A 19,771-nucleotide genomic window follows, 5' to 3' on the forward strand; every position below is an offset into this window, starting at 1 on the left:
ATGCAACATATTTCAAACTTGATTTCTCTTTGTAGATTTCATATCCAAATAGTCAAACACATAATAATTCAGATTATTTTTATAGGCATAACATCAGTTTGAGAATTTAATTCAGAACAATTGACTGATTTTTGTGGCTACCTTTTATAAGAGAATTAGCTTGGAGTATTAACTTACCTCGTCTGTGTCATTTTCAGAAATACCAAGTTTATGTGAGGAGGAAAACTGGGTATTTTTCAAGTCTATCGATGGGAAATTCTGAAAGAAAAACAAATCAGTTCCATATTTGTTAACAAAAGAAAAATAGGAAAAAAATTACTAAAGAAACTTCAGTTAGGTTTTTTTTTTAAATCTTAAAACATAAAAGTAAATAAAATACAAATAATACTAATTTTTCCTCCATAAAATAATTATCAAGGAATGTCAACATTATTTGATATTTTAAAACTCCTCATCTTACTAGAAAACTTGTTCTAAAATTGATTTAAGATAGATTTTAATCTAGAAAAATATTCACTTATATTTCAATTTAGTCACTATTAATAGTAATCATACTATTTTTTATTTCAAAATGTAAATTGAACATTCTGCATGATCTTTTAAGTTTAAGTTTATAAAATTTACTCAAAAAATATTTTTCAAATGTTAAATTAACAGTATCTGATTTCTGAAATGTCATTGAATTAGAATTTGTAAAAAAAAAAAGTTTTTAGTGGAGTAATTCATTTGATAAAGTTAGAGGGAGGAAAGAGATTGTTTATGTTTTATTTGGAGAAACTGTCTTACGCCCTTCTGTATCTCGTATTCTTTAAAACCTCACCAAAGCAATCATAGAACAAGAGTAGCGTTCTCAATGGTTTATTTAAAACTTTTGGAACGCCAAACTGAATCTAAAGTGAAGAATATCTTTAATAGTTTAATAGTTTTGCATTGAAGATGGAAGCTTTTAGCAGATAAGTTGTTTAATTGTAATATGTATTCTCTGTTTTATTATAGGCAAATGTTAATATTATTTAAATTTATTACAGTTTTTAATTTATATTTTTATTTTATTGTTCTATAGTAGATTCGACAATTCTATTTATTCTCAATTAATGAGAGAGGAATCTATCACCATACTTTCTCTTAAACACGTCAATTGAACTTATATTAAGTACATGACTTAATATTATCATTTTTTTTTTAATGGATTCATTATCAGCAGCTCCCATTACTCTTGTTTCTCCTAATTTGTCGCTCAGTCTCCATTTTAAATGAGTGATTTTTCTGACAAAGGGAGAAAAAAAAGCTGTATTCTAGGTTGGCAGTATTTTGCGTGAACAGTCGCCAGAGATGTCGGAAATTTTTTGTTGGTACTCCTGCAGTATTTTACCCACCGATTTCACGATCTTAGCCGAGCGTTGATCGACATCCGTCGGAAAACGCCGGAACATGGCGAGCGGTACAATACTCTATCAGCCAATCAGGGCGCTTCAAACGAACGCGCAGCAGACGAATAATTTTCATTGAAATTACACACATAGCGTTTCATTTCAGTTATTTTATTGTTCAAAGTAAAAATACACAGCCTTTCATTTCAGCTATTTAATTTAGCGATATAAAAAAAAAAACCGAGAGCTGTTGGAAACATATTTATGCGAATTTATGTGGAGACAAAAATTTGGACACAACCCTTTTGTCTCCATTGTCAAGGATTCGTCACTTGACACTCAGCCCAACAGGTGAGGGGCCGGGAACCGGCCCAGCACCTGTTGGACTGAGGTACACCGCCTGGGTAATACCTAGGAGGTCCACCCTCCCAGGCCTTGCCACCGGGCTTTCCGGTGGGGCAAGTTTATTGCTTGCTGCCTGAGGCGCCCCGACCGGGGAATGCCGACGGGGTTACTCAGGCAATTTTTAAAATTGCAGGAGTGCCCCTCCTTTAGGGGAGCCTGCGGGGTTCCCACTTTCCGGCCTTGTGCCACATTTTGCTGATGTGGGCAGCAAATAAATATCAACCCTTTTGTCTCCATAATAAATCAAATCGCGGAAGGCTACCCGGTTGGGAAGGAGCTTCTTTCCACATCCTCTGAAAACCCTTTGCTCCCTACTTTGCCTCTACAGATAAACAGTAATTGTTGTCCCCCCCCCCTACAAACATTACTGAAAAAAAAAACAAAAAAAACATTGTTGTTACTGTTTAATAACGTTTTGTTAAAAACAAACAAACAAACAAAAAACATTGAAGTGTTTATTACTGTTGCTTACCCCCCCCCAAAAAAAAAGCTATCGGAAAACAAAATGAACCAAAAAAAAAAAATATTCAACAAAATAAATTTATTTTACTTTAAAAAAACTTACGGTAAGTGTTTGTGATTTATTTTATCCAAATTTTTTGTATTAATTTTATCCATTTTGTTGTGTGTGTGTGTAATATCTTTTCCTTGTAATGTTGTTGCTATTCACATACTTTTAGCGTTCTTGCACCGTAGCTCCGAATTCTCGGCTTTCGTCGGCGTTAACGCCGAAAGCGTTCGTCAACGCTCGGCTAAGATCGTGAAATCGGTGGGTAAAATACTGCAGGAGTACCTTTTTGTTTATATATTTCTTTTTTCTTTTTCTCTTACTTTCCCTCTCTGCCCGACCTATTCCACAATTCCCAAAACTCCATGAAAAATTCACAGAAAAAATACACAATTAAACCCAGATATTCAACTTCCAATGTAGACCCCCCCCCTGCCACTACCATGTCTCCTTCTTCAACATCAGGGGTCTACGTTCCAGCCTTCCAGAGGTTGAAGTCCAATTACAGGAAACCGAACCAGACCTATTATTCCTAAGTAAATGCGATCCTCAACTGCGGGATCACAAATGTAACATTGTCTAGTCTCAGACCCTTTACATGTATTTAGGCATTCACTAGTCATTGGAACCATGCGTGTAGCATCAGTTTTAGCTCCGATGTGTGCAAGATGCACAGGTCCCTAAGTCCATGTGGCAACACAATTTTCACACCAATGGGTTTTAGCAATATTAAAACAGTATTTGCATTCTCTGGTTGTTCAGTTACTGATCATTGCTAGTGGTTTCTTCTCTTATAAAAGGTCACCATTTGGCTGAAATCTTTTGTTGCTGAAAAAGTTTGGTTTGTTGATGTCTGTGAAAAACTGAATCACTTTCAAAACACAAAAAAGACAATATAAAAATATATATATATGTATACAAAGAGAATGGATAGTTATATTTCTTTCTGATTTAAAAACATGTTCTGGAACAGCTAGAGTTTTTGTTTTCAGTTTAACGTTTCTACTAAGTTCCTTGGGGTGAAGTTCGATTGCAAATCTCAGTAACTTGCATTAAATTCACCGTGAATTGCCAAGTAATCGTCTAAAAAACTTCACTTTTATTGACAATTTATTTTTCCCCTCTCTTCCAATGATTAGTATATCTACTCCAATGGCTTTTCGCTATGTTTTCCTTCTCCCTTCTTCTAATAATCATATGCTATCTTCCTCTTCCATGTGTTTGTCTCCCCTCCTAAATTGATAATCTTTGTGGCTCTCTTACTTCCCCCCGTCCCCAGCATAAATTTTTAGTTTACTGACCCCTCAACATTTACCTTTAATTTTTCAACTTTAATAGGTTTTCAAGTATGTTGAAAACCAATATCGCACTTATTTTTTGCGCAAAAGTTATCTGTATTTGAAGACATTCAGTATCCAACGTAATCACTATCATTTTTACTGGCAGCCATCTTGTTTTCTAATAACAAAAAAACGCCAGAAAAGGTCAAATATGCTACATGTATCTGGACCCCCCCCATCACCAGCGTTGACGCAAAAAAAGGAAAGTTTATTGGAGAGGGGGATATTCTAAGAAATCTTGAGTGGAAGGTAAGAATGTAACACAAGACCACAAATTAAAACAGTGTTTAAGTAATATTTATCATCAAAATAAATTAAAATTAAACTTTAGAAAGAAAACGTTTTACTGAAGGAAAATGAACATTTTTTTTTAAATTTTTTAACGAAAAATAAAACATTTTATCTCAAACAAACATGAAAACATATCCTTTTCTTTCTTTTTTTTTTTTTTTACAAGAAAAAGTGTTTAGAGTAACATTTATTAAAATAAATGAAAATTAAACTTTAGAAGTAAAACATTGGTAAATATGAAGAATCATTTTACCCTCGAAAAGTCCTTTAAAATTACCATCTTTATAGGTTTTCGGGGGCGTTGACAATGAAAATAATGTTTAAAATTACAGCAAACGAGTAGTTTTCAAGATATGAAGAAATGTTAGTGGCCAAAAAAGGAGGGGGGGGTCACTTTTCTATAATAATTCAACATAAATTTAGCACCCACTTTATGGTCACATTGGGGGGGGGCAACGTACAATGAACACAATTTAAGGTAAAATACTACTAACGTTTAAAATTCCAGTAAACATGTAGTTTCCAAGATATGACGAAATGTACCCACTTTCTGGCCACCTTTTTTTTGGGGGGGGGGGGCTGCCGGTTTATGTTTTTCGTTCTTTTTTTGGAAGGGATACTCAATTATATAACTTGTATAGCTTTTTAACAGGTGCTTCTGCAGTTTAATTAACCGTTTTAACATAAGTAACACGCCAACATTAACCAAAAGTAACACGCCGACATTAACAAACCATTAACCGTTTAATATTTCACAAAAATTATGTTTACATTTGGTGGAAGACGGTGGAGGGACGGGGGGGGGGGGCGGTGTTAATGGTAATTTTAAAGGATTTTTTAAGGGTGGAAAGAGTCCTCCCCCCAAAAAAATGGTGGCAACACAGTGGGTTCTCATTTTACGTTAAATTATTATAGAAAAGTGATCCCCCATGTTTTTGAAACTAACATTTCTTCATATATTGGAAACTACTTTTAAACATTATTTTCGTTTTCAGCGCCTCCGAAAACCTAGAAAAGTGGTCATTTTAAAGGAATTTTGGAGGATGAAGTGATTTTTCATAATACCCCCCCCCCTTTTTTTCTTACAGAAAAAAACGGTTTATGTCAAAAAACGAAAGTGAAAGTTTTTTTCGGTCAATGTTGCTAATACAGCCGCGCACAAGTTACTTTTAAAATGTCCATTTTTAAAGGTTTTCGCGTTATGAACGAATATCACATTCAAAATTGGGGCTTACAAATAGTTTTGAAGATAGTGACATCTTCATAATCCAATGTTGTTTTTAGTAGTTTTCAATAGCGGCCATTTTGTGCGGCTTAAGCATTTTTGCTTTTTAAAAGGAGGAGATTCAATTATAGAACTTGTAAAGTTTTTAACAGGTGTTTCTGCAGTTTAATTAACCGTTTTTCTGTAAGTAACACGCCAGTGGGGGTTTAAAGGTAACTTGTGTGTTGGTGTATTATCAGCATTGACCTTTCTTTTCTCTTTATCATAAATATCATATTGTTTAATGATGAAAGTGTGTGATTTCTTTTGAAAAAGTGAACCGGGTGAGAAAAAAAAATACAAGAAAAGAGGAAATAAAGAAATAGTTAATTGTTTATCTCCTTGGCTGCTTCAATTAAAAATTTGTGTAGAAGTAGAGATTTGTCTGTTTCACTTCGAATGAACAAATATTTTGACAGATACGGTTACATATACTCTGACCAAATGCCAGGCCTCCTGACCCACTCTTTAATAACTTGCCAGAGATGATATTTTGAGTATGTATAGTAGGGTCTTTCTGGTCCACAAATGTTTTTGAATGGTTTACCATTGAAATAAACAAGCGTATGGTTGCAAGAAATATACAGACGACCGAGAAGATTAAATATATATATATTTTATTTCTCACCAAATCAGAGATTTAAGGCGTTGTCGTTAGGATGGCTGGCCGGGCGTTGAGATAAACTCGTCAACGATCAAAGTTTCTTTGGGTTTGGTTGGGTTTGGTTGGGTGCGGGACGGTGATGGCAGAAATGTGGCTTAGCCTGTGCGGTGATCCTTGTTAGCTGATGTCGCTTAGTGCGGGGTTGGTGAGAGGTGATGATTTGGTATCAGCCAAAGAAGGAAAGGGGCTTGTATCAGGATTGTGGGTGGGATGATAGCGGTGGGCGATGCTGGCTGTGCATAGTAAGCTCTGCATCTGATGTTGCTGGTGAGGGGTCGGATGCTGGTTGAAGATGGAGCGAGTTCACATCGCGCCACGCTAGGACCAAGCTGTCTGTTGTCGAAAAGGCTGGTATTTTTATAGTCATGAAGCAGACGTAGTAAGGAGCAAAGAAAATTTTCTTAATCACTGGCTTGAGTTTGCTTTTTGATTATGTTTGTTTTTCGTGCTTTAATGTGTTGTAGTGAACCGTCTGTTTGGTGTATGTGCGCATGTGTTATATCGATTTAAAGCTAATAAAATTGTGAATATAATCTAGTTGGTGTTGTGAGGTTGCAATGTTTTGTGAATTATATATTGGTGTTTATATGGAGTTGCGTTTACTGTGATGTTTGTGTTTTGTATTTTGGTTTTTTCTTTTGCTGTGCGGCTTTCTCTGGCGGTTTTCTTTGTTGAAGTAAGGTACGAGTTATTCTAATGATGTGTGTATCTAAAGAAATGGGATTTGAAGTTGTCATGTGTATTTATTGTGTTCATTTGCGTTGTACTGACGAACAGATTTGTCCTAGCGTCGCCATTGCTGGTTTCTGGTTTATTCATGAAGATATGGAGGGATATGCGATATAACACCATTTTGTGTGTGTAGTATTGGCCGAGATTATGGTAGGCTTTCCAAGAGTCACTGTAAATAATGGAACCTGGCAAAACAAATTTTGTAATTAATAGGAGTAAGGTTTCCTCATTTCTTCGTTCGTATGGTCCTGTCAGAGCCAGCACAAAACTATGTTTTGGAACTCTTTCTATCCCTCCAAAAAGCCAAATTTGGCTCAGTTTTCTTCCTCTGTTATATTTTCTGCGAACAATCAACGTTTCAATTTCCACCTCGATGCCTTCGCCGCCTATCGCGTTTTGGTGTTGCACCCAATGTTCGCACACCTCACTACGGAACGACCATCAATCAACCGCAGAACGGCTAGAAATTTGTAAATTCTCCATCACTGTTTTGTGATCCCACAGGTGGCTAAGAAAATGGTTAATAAATAGTATTATCTTCCAGCATTCCATCCTGGTTTGCTCCAGGAATGTTCCTTTCGCGTCACTAACACTGAAGGAGCAGTATTTTCTTTTTTTTCTTTTCGGCTCCACAGAATAAGTTCTGCATCCCCACCTGCATTCTTCCTCCCTATAAAAGCACATTGCTTTACAATTGGGGCAGGTGACACTTGTGGGTAAGACCCCATGCAGTCGCATAATATTTCTACTTTTTTCTTCCTGTTGAAGAAACTTCGCAATAGTATTGAAATACATATTTCGGCAACTGTCACAATCCGTGCGACTCATGTTTCCAGAAGATAGATGAAATTAAGTGAAAAAAAATGAATGTAATTAAGACAGTTAAAGAATGATTGTCCATTTCAATATCGAGAAGTGGGAAAATATCCGGAGGGCTGGGGGTGTTTGAAGCCGAAAAATTTTGGGGGGGCCATATTTTGGCCCTTCTGGCTCCATCTGGCTCTTTGTTGGTGTTTTTTTTTCCTAAATTGGAAAAATTGGAAACAAGATGGTCGCCAGTGGAAACGATAGTGATTATGTCAGATACTGAATGTCTTCAAATATGGATAACTACTTGTTTGCGCAAAAAATAAATGCAATATTCGTTCTCAGCATACCCAAAAACCTATAAAAGTTGACAAATTAAAGGTGAATGCCGAGGGGTTGGTAAGCTAAAAATATAGAAATTTAACAACTTTTTGTTCTTTCTAAATACAAAGATAACTCCAAATACATTTTGTGTCATTTTTGTTCCCCTCCCAAATAAGATGTGTCTGCATTCACAGAACCCAGAAAATACCTTTTGACAACTTGTTATTCACATTATCCTTGACCTTAAGTAGAGATCGCAAATGACCTACACATGTCCACAGCTGTAGGCTGATATCTTCCTGGAATATTGTTAAGGGTTTAATATTGCCGAGGAAGCTTCTTCTTGACTTCAGCAATTGAGCTATTGGTTCACATCCATAGAAGAGATGGTGTCTACCACTTGTAGCCTTTGTGATCTCTACTTAACTGTTAACTTCTTATCTCACATCTGCAGGAGGAGATTCAGCCAGTGATCAAGTGGCAGGTTTTCTTCAATACTGGAACATGCATACACCACAGAGGAATAGCATAAAGTTGAGTCAGTATATCTCAATGTATATCTGTAATTCCTGATCAATTTTTGTAAGATAATATTCCAGGAGCTAACTTTCATTTGTGCCCTTTTTATATGTTCCTTGAATGGATGTGGTCCAAGGTAATGCCAACATAGACATCGTTAGTGTGATAAGTTGTATTCTAGACCACATGATTTATTGGGATTGGCTGACATTGCAATGAGCAGGCATGAATTTTTTGCAGGTGGTTACAGGTGGCATGTCAGTTCACCAAATAAACAACACAAGAAATTACTCAATTATTATTCTACCATTTCTATGCTGAAATGCTGTTTTATAGACATTCTTGCAATAATTCTTTCCCTAATTTTCAAAGACAGCATCTCGGAGAATCACTCGAAAGGCACACTTGATAAGTGAAGAAGATAATAGAATTAACTTTATAAACAAAAAAGAACATCTTGTATATTAGTTGATTATGAACAATGTTTAGTAACTCGGACACTTGTGTAAACTTAAACGTAAATGTATTAATTATATTTTAATAATTATTTCGCTATAAGAGATAAGAAGGATATGTTATTTTGAGGCAAGATTAAGCAAACTTCGAAGATTGGATATAGAAGAGGTAGAAAGAAAGTACACAAGGATTACTGAAGGTAAGGCATGTCCAAATAAAAAAATAAAAGATAAAAATAAGCATTGATGAAATAACTCAAAAGTGAAGCATAAGCATTTCTGTTGAATGCTTCCATGATTTATTTTTATTTTTTTATTTTTTTACAAAGGAGTCACCACTTATCAAGGCCTGGAGGCCACTTGAAGATAAGGGTTAAATAGAATGATTGTACGGTGGTCAAGTGGAACATGTTATAGTCATCTTTAATAAGTAAAATTTGGTAAATTGAATTACTTAAGGGGATGGCTCATCAAGAATTTCTTCACGTTAAACTTGAAGACAACCATATCCTAGTCAGTAGGAAAGCAGGAAAATGGAGTTCCACAGGCAAAAGAAAGGAGCTTTGTTCATGGAATGTATATTTAGGCACAGATAAAGAGTGGAGGAAATTATTGATAGTGGTTTCAGCTAGACAAGTGTTTTTCATGAAAGTCAGGATAGGGGAGACAATAGATTGGAGCTCAGACGAACACTTGCCATGAAAACAATGATAAAGCAGAGACAAGCTTACAATGTCTCTTCTGTGGGAAAGAAGATGCAGGGAAGCGAAAAGGGCATCCCCCACTAGGTTATGAAGTCTATTTTGAACAGTCATGGAAGATAAGCTGCTTCTAGCAGCTCCTGTGCATGATCTAAGGTTGTAATTTGGAAGATCATTGATGAAGATCAGAAAGAGGGTTGGGCCCAGGATGTACCCCTGAGGGACTCCAGCATTAATAATATGAGCTTATGATTTCTGCCTATCAACTACTACCCTTATAAACCTATCAAAGAAAAATGATTTAATAATTGAGAAGACATTTCCAGCTATACGATAGCTGAAGATCTTATGAAGTAGACCTTTATGCCATACCCTATCAAAGGCCTTAGATATGTCTAGAGCAATTGCCCCAGAAAGGAAGCTTCTCTCATGAGATTTGCTAATCATATGAGATATAACTGTTAGCACATCTGTTGTAGATCTAGCAGAACAGAAGCCATGTTGCATGTCACTGTTGAGGTTATTTTTGCTGAGGTGGTTGACTACTCTATTTAACACAGATTCTAGCAACTTACTCATGATGCACAAGAGACTGATTGGTCTGTATTGAGAGAGAGATAAGTGATCACCTGAATTTTTAAATACAGGACATAATGATGAGGTTTTCCAGGGTGTTGGGAAGCGTTTCTCCTTAAGACAATGTTTAAATAACTTTGTAAGTATGGGCGCTAGTTCTGGTTGAAGCTTTTTGAGCTCTATAATAGCACTGGTTGCTTTACTGGAATCAAGGATTTTGATTAGTTTGGCAACACCATGCACAGATTGCTGCAGGTTGTAAGTTGCATAGTGTGTTTTCAGACACAGGAGGAAATACGGGGGTTGGCAGCTCTGATCGCATAGAGTAGAATTAGCTGCAAAGTTTTTGGCAAAGAGTTTGGCTTTTTCTGATGCTGATGAGATTACCTCAAGTTCATTGATGATGGTTGAGATAGAGCACACACTTCTATTCAGGACCCTGTTTGTTATTTCCCATAATTGGTGGGAACCAAGCTGCTGCTCAGCTATCTTGGACTTGACGGACTGAGCATACAACTGTCTTGCATTCTTTATTACTTATTTACAGTGGTTGCTGGCAGTCCTGAAGGTGGCTTTAGTCTCAGTACATCTATTATGATGGAAGCAATGGGAATAGTGATTTCTGTGCGCACCGGCAGCAGCACATTCTGGAGAGAACCACAACTTGCTGATAGGTTTTTGCTGAAATATTTTAGAGAGTATGAAGCGGTCTATACTTACTATTCTGTCAGGTCTGATACTATGGAGGACACATCCTTTTTAAACATGGAACGAAGAGGTAGATCTGATATAAATGTTTGAAAGCTATCCTAATCAGCCATAGAGTATCAATATACTGTATGATGGAGAAGTCTGTCAGAGGACTTATTACATTTTGTTTTTATCTTAATAGAGAAAACCGAGTGGTCAGAAGATCCTAGCAGGGATAGAATGGAAGACGAACATAGCTCAGGGAAAATTGCGAGAAAAAGGTCTAAGAGATTTGCATACCGACTATCAGTGTCAAACACATGGGTGGGTTCGTGAACAATCTGAATTAGGTCATAAGCAATAGAGAAATCATGACAAAACCTCCCCTCATCATCTGTCTTGTTTGAGTGGGTTAACCATTTCACATTGTGAACACTGAAGTCTCCGCAGAAGTGAATGTTAGCCGAAGGATGAGCAGACAGAATGTATGTATATATATTATTCCTTAATTGGAATTCATTTTTTGAGATGAGCATTATATGTTAATTTTTAATAGTCCGAAATAAAAATAAAAATTAACAGACAGAATGTAGTCAATTTTTTCAGATATGCTCTTAAAGATAGTAACTCCACTGTTATGGAAGGCAATAGAGGGTAAATATAAATGCAGTGGTGTGAGCAAGCGTAATCCAAAATCACATATAGGACAATGTAGGGTCTTCTTTGGAGATGTCCCTTCCACATGGAACGCCATCTTTAATGTAGGCACATATTCCATGCCCATGGCGATCTTAGGGGTAAGATTTTTTTTTTTAATTTTTTTATTACATTTTCACCCCAAACAAGGCACATTGCCACTTTGACGTAGTGGGCTACTATCAAGGACATAAGTTACAGTGGTACTATGTAGGGAGTTTGGCAGCAAGATGTCGGTTCATATTACACTTGAACTTCTGCATGTCAGTACAGTTGGGGAAGCTGGAACCCAGAAGGGAATTCCAAAGTCTAGCAGTTCTGGGGAAGAAACTACTGGAGTAGAAGGCTCTCTTACATCTAGGGATCTCAACTGTGAAGGGGTGGGATTTTGCTGCTTGTTGGGTTTGTCGGGGAGTATTTACGCCAAGGGGGTACAAGTGCTTGCAGTTCGTCAGAGCATTCACCGTTAAAGTACTTGTAGAAAAGGCAGAGGGATGCTACATTTCATTGATGAGACACAGGCTGAAGCTTAGATGACAGTTCAGGACCTATCAGGTTGGCGACTCTTTTTCGAACCTTATCTAGGAGTGAGAGACTAGTAGCAAATGCACCAGCCCAAATATGACAACAATACTCCATACATGGGTGAATGGTAACCTTATAGAAGTACAGGATACTTTCGGGCATTAGTAGGTTTCTAGCACGGTAGAGAGAACCTACCTTTTTTGCAGCGGTCTTGGCAATGCTCTCAATATAATTTCTTCAACTCATATTTCCTGTGAACGTTAAGCCGAGGAGTTTAAAAGATGTACTTTCAGATAAAGAGTCTTTGGCCATTGCTATTGGTGGTAGAGAAGGTTTCTTGTAATTATTGAAGGAAACAAGTTTAGTCTTGGCAGCATTGAATGTGACCATCCATTTTTGTCCCCATTCCACTACAGATTGGAGGTTGTTCTCTAGTGTTTCTGCCATTTCTTTAGATATGTGTTCATTTGTTTTCCTGTCGTGTCTGTTATAGAGCATGATGTAATCAGCATATATACTCATCTCACAGACAATTTTGCAGGGAGATCATTTATGAATATTAGGAATAATAGAGGTCCAAGGATAGACCCCCGAGGCACTCCCGCATTTATATCATATTGTTTAGATGTACGACCATCAAGGACAACCTGGATTTTTCTTTGTCTAAGAAGGATTTAATTATGTTAAGTATTCTTCCAGTGATACTGTATGATCCGATTTTCCTGAGAAGACCTTCATGCCATACCCTGTCAAAAGCCTTAGATATATCTAGAGCTACCGCTCTACCCTCCCCTGCTTTATCAAGTGAATGGTATATACGATTTGGATGTTGAGTTAGAATATCCTTTAATTACGGACTTATCTAGGGAAATAGTCGGTCCAATGCCAGTTTCGCTTAGGAAGAATAGATCTGGTTTGTTTTCCTGTAATTGGGCTTCATCATTCGTTGACATCTATGCTGATGACATGACCATCTATGGCAACACATCAAAGGCCGTAAATGACAAAGTTCTCTCTGATTCTCTCTCCTCTGATCTTGAGCGCATGGTACAGCCTTGACAGAGTACAAAATAGACTTCATGGCTTAGTGGCGGATGCCCTTTTCTCTTCCCTGCAACCTCTCTCCCACAGAAGAGATGTTGCAAGCTTGTCTTTGTTTTATCGTTATTTCCATGGCAAGTGCTCGTTCAAGCTCCAATCTCTGGTCCCCCCTCGCCAATTTTTCATGAAAAACATCCGTCTAGCCGAAACCACTGTCAGTAATTTATCCCAATCTTTATCTGTGCCTAAATCAAAATGTAGATTCCATGAACAGAGCTTCTTTCTTAGAAGTGCACGCCTGTGGAACTCTCTTCCGTTTGCCTGTTTCCCACCTGACTACAACTTGGATGTCTTCAAGTCCAACATAAACAAATTCCTGATGAATCGCCCCCTTAAGTTAGACACTTTATGAAATCTCCAATACTAACGATTACTACGATATTATCCCATCGATTACTGTACACGCAATAACCCTTATCCCCAAGTGGCTTCCGGGCTTTGATAAGTGCTGACCTCCATGTAAAAAAAAATAGGTTGGAACGTAGACTCCTGATGTTAGAGAAGCTGGGGTCGATGTTGTTTAATGTTTGATTTTAATTGTGTATTCTTAATGTTTAATGTTGGGTTTAATTGTGTATTCTTTCTGGAGACTTTTCACAATGGAGTTTTAGGATTTGCGGAATAGGTCAACAGACTTGGTTAGAGCAGTGCAGAGTGGGAAAGTAAGGAAGAAAAAGAAGTGAAGAAATATTTTTTTATGATAAGGTAAAGCCATAACAATTACCCACTAATATGGCATCAAGAAACCCTACCAGATGATACTGCATGGTCCTGAATCCATTCACCAAATGGCAATGCAGCAACCCTAGTACTTTGCACCTGCTGATAGGACGGCCTCCTTAGTGGTTAGTCCAAGGTTCAGGTCTCTGACTATCAGGCGGATAACTTCAGCCCAGAAAAATGTTTACCTTTAGCACTCTTACTAGTGACATGGTTACAAGGACAGAAATAGAAACATAAAATTTCCGTCATCTCAGGTTACTGCTACCACAAAAATTCTGCCGACCTAGAATACAGCTTTTTCTTTTCCCTTTAACAGAAATTCACTCTTTCTAAACAAGGACTGAGAGACAAATTAGAAGAAGCAAGCGTTAGGGGAGCTGCTGACAACACATCCACAATGCATTGTCCATTAAAAAAAAAACTGATAATAATATTAAGTATTCTACTTAATAGAAGTTCAATTGACCTGTTTAGGGGAAATTATGGTAAGAGATTCCCCTCACAGTAACTGAAATAAAGAAAGAATTAAGTTGAAAAATTTTACATGTGTTATTCTTGAGCAACTTGGCTAAATTTCCTCAAGTCTTTCTCATCTTGATTTGAATCGAAATTGTCTACTGCTTTTGCTAACATTTGATGCTAGGCGGCACATTTATTAATATGTCTATTTGAAAAGTATACTTTAAAATGGAATGGCGTCGGCAGTTTTCTTTTGCAAAAAAATGTGGGAAGACGTTGAATTCAAAATTCGAGAATATGTTTATTTTGAGGAAATTTAGCAAGTGAATCATAAGCCGCAAATTGACAATAAATTCCAATAATAAATTTTAACAATAGTATTTGCGGGAGGGGTGACCAGGGGCAAGTGTAGAAAGGAAAACAACTTCGACCAGATCGGCTGAACTTAAAAAATTTCTGACTGAAAAAGACATGTTATTTTTTTTATTTATATTTTTAAAGTAGCATGGATACCCAGCGTTGCCAGGGTCGACATGAAGTTCTGCCTTGCCACACCTGCTCTCCTAAGAATATTGAGCAGTTTTTCATTATTATATGTCAACTCTATCGTTACCCAACAAAAATAAAAGAACGAATCAAACACGAAAATGTAATCCCCTCTCCCTGAAAAAAGAAGTATGTGACAAACTCTCCACCAGATATTTCGGCAGAAGGGATACAAAGAGAAGCTATTCTCCGGATATTGAGCACCTTTTCATGACTGTATTCCAGTTTAAGCAAATTTCTTTTATGCTACCTCAGTCTAGAAACATTTGTCATTACGGTCTGTTGCAATGAAAACAAACTGTAAATAATTCAGTTTCAAAAATACCAAAGTAGAATTTGTGTTAACCGAATGATTATGTTACAAAAATGATGAGTTATGACTTATTGCATTATTAAAAGAAAAAAAAATTAGTTACGATGTCGAAAAAATATGAAGAAAAAAAAAAACTGGTAAAAAAACGTAAATAAAAGTTTTTTTTGTTTTTGTTTTAAATAAAGAATTGTAGTTGAATTGTTTATTTTAAAATAAAAATTCACTGGACCAATTGCAAAATCACGGAAATTATTTTATTTAAACCAATTCCAAAAATAATGCTTGAAAGTTTTTAGTTTTAATATCCGCCGAAAAAGAAAACAAAAACAAAAAGAACAACGTTCGTGCCCAAGGGACATAAAAAAAATCGATGTCAGTAAAAATAAATTAAATTAAATGTTATCAATATAAATCAAATTTAAATAATAAACTTAAATAGAACACTTATAATAATTCTCTCACTATAAACAATAACTAATACACTGCTATTTAATAAAATTGATTTTCCTTAATGTAATATGCAAATGACGTCACCTCTTTAATCTTACATTTTGCAATAATAATAGTATATATAGGAATGAATAATATGATAAAGTAATGGAACTTTTGTATATATTAATCAACTTGTGAACAAACAAACAAACAGACAGACAGGAATATGAATTTATATATATACTAGCATTTCAGCCCGGTGTTGCCCGTGTGTTTGGAGGTGTATGTTGAGCAAAAGAAAAAGGTCAATTTTTTTAACTTTGACCCCTATTATGACCCCTTAACATTTATTGTTTTGGACTCAAATCTAGTTATTAAGTTAGATCCATGTTCAAGGAACTTATGTCTAAAATTTCAAGTGTTTAGACCCAAAATTGTCGGAGAAATTTGGTAGACTTCTCAAAGGTCAAATCATTGTACTTTGACCCCTTAACAGCCGAATTTCTGGTCAAAAACCGGTCACATAGATTTTCTCAAATCTCAATACCCTGTATATCAAATTTAGAGTCTGTAGACTGAAAATTGACAGAGTTATTGCATAGGGAAATGTATACAGACAGACACAGACACACACACACACAGACACTTTTACTTTTATAGATATACTAGCCTGAGAGCCCGGCGTTGCCCGGGTGTTTGGAGGTGTATGTTGAGCAAAAAAAAAAAAAAGAAGCGGTCAATTTTTTTAACTATGACCCCTTAACATTTATTCTGTTGGGCTCAAATCAAGTTATTAAGTTAGATCCATGCCCAAGGAACCTATATCTAAAATTTCAAGTGTTTAGACCCAAAACTAGCGGAGGAGTTTGGTAGCGTTCTCAAAGGTCAACTCGTTGAACTTTGACCCCTAAACAGCAAAATTTCAAGCCAAAAACGAATTAAAAAGATTTTCCCAAATCTCAGTACCCTCTATATCAAATTTCGAGTCTGTAGACTGAAAATTGACGGAGTTATTGTGTAGGGAAATGTACAGACACACACACAGACAGACACTTTCACTTTTATAAATATATAGATAGATAAGTTAATGAATATTATCTAATACTTTTTATTTTATTTATTAACAGTTAAGTGTTAATTTTAAGCTTTTGTTTACAAATTTAATGAGTTAGATGAGCCCCCACATTGTTACGTTCAAGTGGTAACAATTAAAAATATGAACGATATGAAATATGATTTTTAGGCTATGGGCTTGAGTTTTTGAGTTGGTGGACATTTTATTCATATGAGAAAATTTCAAATGTTTCTAGAAATATTTTTCGTGCTGATTTCAAATCTGAAGAGATCTCCAGGCTAAATGTGTGCACTGCTTCAGAAAAAGGGCGATAATACAGGGTGTATCATTTACAGAAAAAGTCCATTTTCATGTAAAATTTAACTGTTGTTTAACATATTTAAGTATATCAACAAGAAGTTAATATGTCTATTATATGATGTGTTTATTAATTAAATTAGGAATATTTCAGCAAATAAAATAACTTGTGTAAAGCCATATCAACGAAAACATTGCTTTCTATTGTTGTATCCGTTTCTCAAGTTGAATATATCCTCATAAAACACTACAATTTACATTCATTTGATAAAACACATGAAAAACATTTGTATATGTTTCCAAATCTTGTGCCTTTCAAAAATCATAGATGGAAAACATTTCTGATGATTGAATGACTTTTTTTTTATTTTGGACGGTCATTTACTTTTTGATGTAATTTTGTCACACGTGCACATTGACTGATATACAAACCTTAATGCTTAGAAGAATTTTGACTATGTATAAAAGAATATGATGATAAGAGTTTTTTTCCAGTTATGTTGAAAAATTGTTATGAAATAATACATTTAGAAAAGAAATTGAAAAATAATTGATTGCTCTCCAATCCTGAAAGCTCATCTTATTATTTCCCATCTGAGGAGTCAGAATCTTCTATCTCACTGAACTGCTGCATTTCACTATTTTTTTTTTTAACTACATTAAAACAATCTACACACTGGCAAAGGTCAGTACAAGGCAGTGTTTGACGAACATAAGAACAATGCCTGGAGTCACAGCCATTCTTCTTACAGTTACACTTTACTAAGCAGATTAATGTTGGAGTTTTTGGAAGGCTATGAACAACTAATGCTTTATCTTCACATTTCCAGCCATGGTTTGTTGAAGGGAGGAGCATTAATATTAATGCGAAGACATTGCCGCCAAATAGCAGCCTGATAAATTGCTCTTTCTGTATGTAATCTTAAACTATGTGACAAGGTGGTAAACTATTATCAAATTTTCCAGTCATGTGAAAAATATTAAAACGGGCAGTATTTACAGAAGAAACATTTCTCTATCCAAACAGAGCACACAACTTTTTCTAGTTGTTGGAAAAAATTGTCAGGTGCCAGTTGCAGCCTAACAGTGTGAAAGCTTGAAGAAATTCCTCTGTTTCTTTCATCAATTTGGAATGTTTTTATTTTCCCCTTAAAACTATCAACAGTGTCATAGCCAGTGAATGCATGCAAAGAATGTAAGACACTTGAAATAACAGGTCTGCATTTCTTTGCAATTGATTTAATAGAGATCAAACAAGATGATCGGCTGGTATTAGTTACCATATATAAATCAGAGTTTAAATCATATTACACAAAGAAGAAAAACACCCACATCTGGAGTCTTGATTATGATGGAAGAGAAAGCAGTTGATGCATGTGTAATGAAAACAGGAAAATATATTATGTCTAGTAATCTTTTATTCAATTAAGAATCTCACTACTCATCTACTTGACAAACGGAAATGTACAGCTTTTATAGGTTGGATTATCAAAGAGGAGATAATCCATATTCACAACATTCTCCCCCACCATATTTCTCACTGATATGGAAGAAAGTCCCTTAAATGTCCAGACTCCCTACAAGCTCGCAGTGGCTGCCTCGACAGTCCATGATTCAGGGTCGGAGTAGTCAAACAGGAAGGCTCTTCAGTACGAGTCTGTCTGTGGGCTCTAAAATACATCACTCCAAAATGTTTCCTTCTCAGAAGAGCAGACCATTCCACATTAGAGTCAGCCTCTGGACGAACACGTTCTTTCAGTGCTAATCCTTAGAAGCAATTTCCATGCCATGATCTTCCGGGGGTCTTTCAAATGTTGCTACTTGGCCTGATGAAATGTTAATTCTTTTTCATAATATGAAAATGGATTTTGCATAGACTCAATTGTCTGCATGAATATCTGCTTCATCTTTTTTAACTACTCAGGTCTTTTTTATATTGGCAGCCTTCTCCTTTTCCAGCCATTTCAATACAGTTTTTAGAGATTTAAGCATGTTGATGGAAAGATAAAATCCAACGATGAACAGCATTGGGATTATTTGAAAATTCAATCTGGTCTTGCTATCTCTATTCATAGTTTGTTCAATTGCTTGGTCTATTGCCATCTGACTAAAGGGGTACTGGGTTTGTTGCTGAACTACAAAATCCCCAGCAGCAAGATGCTTTGCTATTGAAGGATGTGTGTCAGGAATAGCAATCATCTCATAGATATAAACAGGAAAATATCTAGCATAGTTCAGATAGTCATATGCAAAATACTAGGGGACCATAAGGTGAAGGGCCCAATCTCCTGTTCTTGTAGCACAAATAAAATTTAAAAACAAATCTGCCATATTCAAATAACTTATCCAAAATGCAAAAATTGGAAATTGGCTGCATCTCTCTTGAATAAATATTGACAGTTTGCTTTCAAACTCTTTAAAATTGCTTGATGTGCAGAAATCTTGGAATTGTATTTTGGGGACAGCATTATGTAAATTTTTAGACAATTCAATGAATTTAGTTTCTTTTTTTAAAAATTTTTTTCTTTTTTTATACATTTTCACCCCAAACAAGGCACATTGCCACTTTGGTGTAGGGGGCTACTATCAGGAGCAACAACTACTGGAGCACTATGTTGGAATTTGGGCAGCAAGATGTCGGTTCATGTTACACTTGAACTTCTGCACGTCAGTACAGTTGGGGAAGCAAGGACCTGGAATGGAATTCCAAAGTCTAGCGGTTCTGGGGAAGAAACTACTGGAGTAGAAAGATCTTTTACATCTAGAGATCTCTACAGTGTGGGAGTGGGATTTTGCAGCCTGTTGGGTCTGTCGAGGGTGTTCACGTCGTTGGGGCACAAGTGCTTGCAGTTAGAGCATTCACCATTAAAATACTTGTAGAAAAGGCAGAGGGATGCAACGTTTCGTCGATGGGACAGAGGCTGAAGCTTAGATGCCAGTTCAGGGCCTATCAGATTT

The 19,771-nt window shown here is 36.1% G+C and overlaps 1 protein-coding gene across 2 annotated transcripts in view; it reads right to left on the reverse strand.

The window, feature by feature from the left end:
- Positions 1 to 19,771, reverse strand: part of LOC145249667 (RUN domain-containing protein 1-like) — a 480,843-nt gene that overhangs the window by 205,350 nt on the left and 255,722 nt on the right. For both annotated transcript variants that reach the window (XM_080111452.1, XM_080111453.1), the window contains exon 10: positions 178 to 258. In XM_080111452.1, the coding sequence (XP_079967578.1) occupies positions 178 to 258 (81 nt within the window). The remainder of the gene's footprint in view (positions 1 to 177; positions 259 to 19,771) is intronic.

Source organism: Euprymna scolopes, chromosome 28 (assembly GCF_053919585.1).
Source record: "Euprymna scolopes isolate OS-2025 chromosome 28, ASM5391958v1, whole genome shotgun sequence".
Lineage (NCBI taxonomy): Eukaryota > Metazoa > Mollusca > Cephalopoda > Sepiida > Sepiolidae > Euprymna > Euprymna scolopes.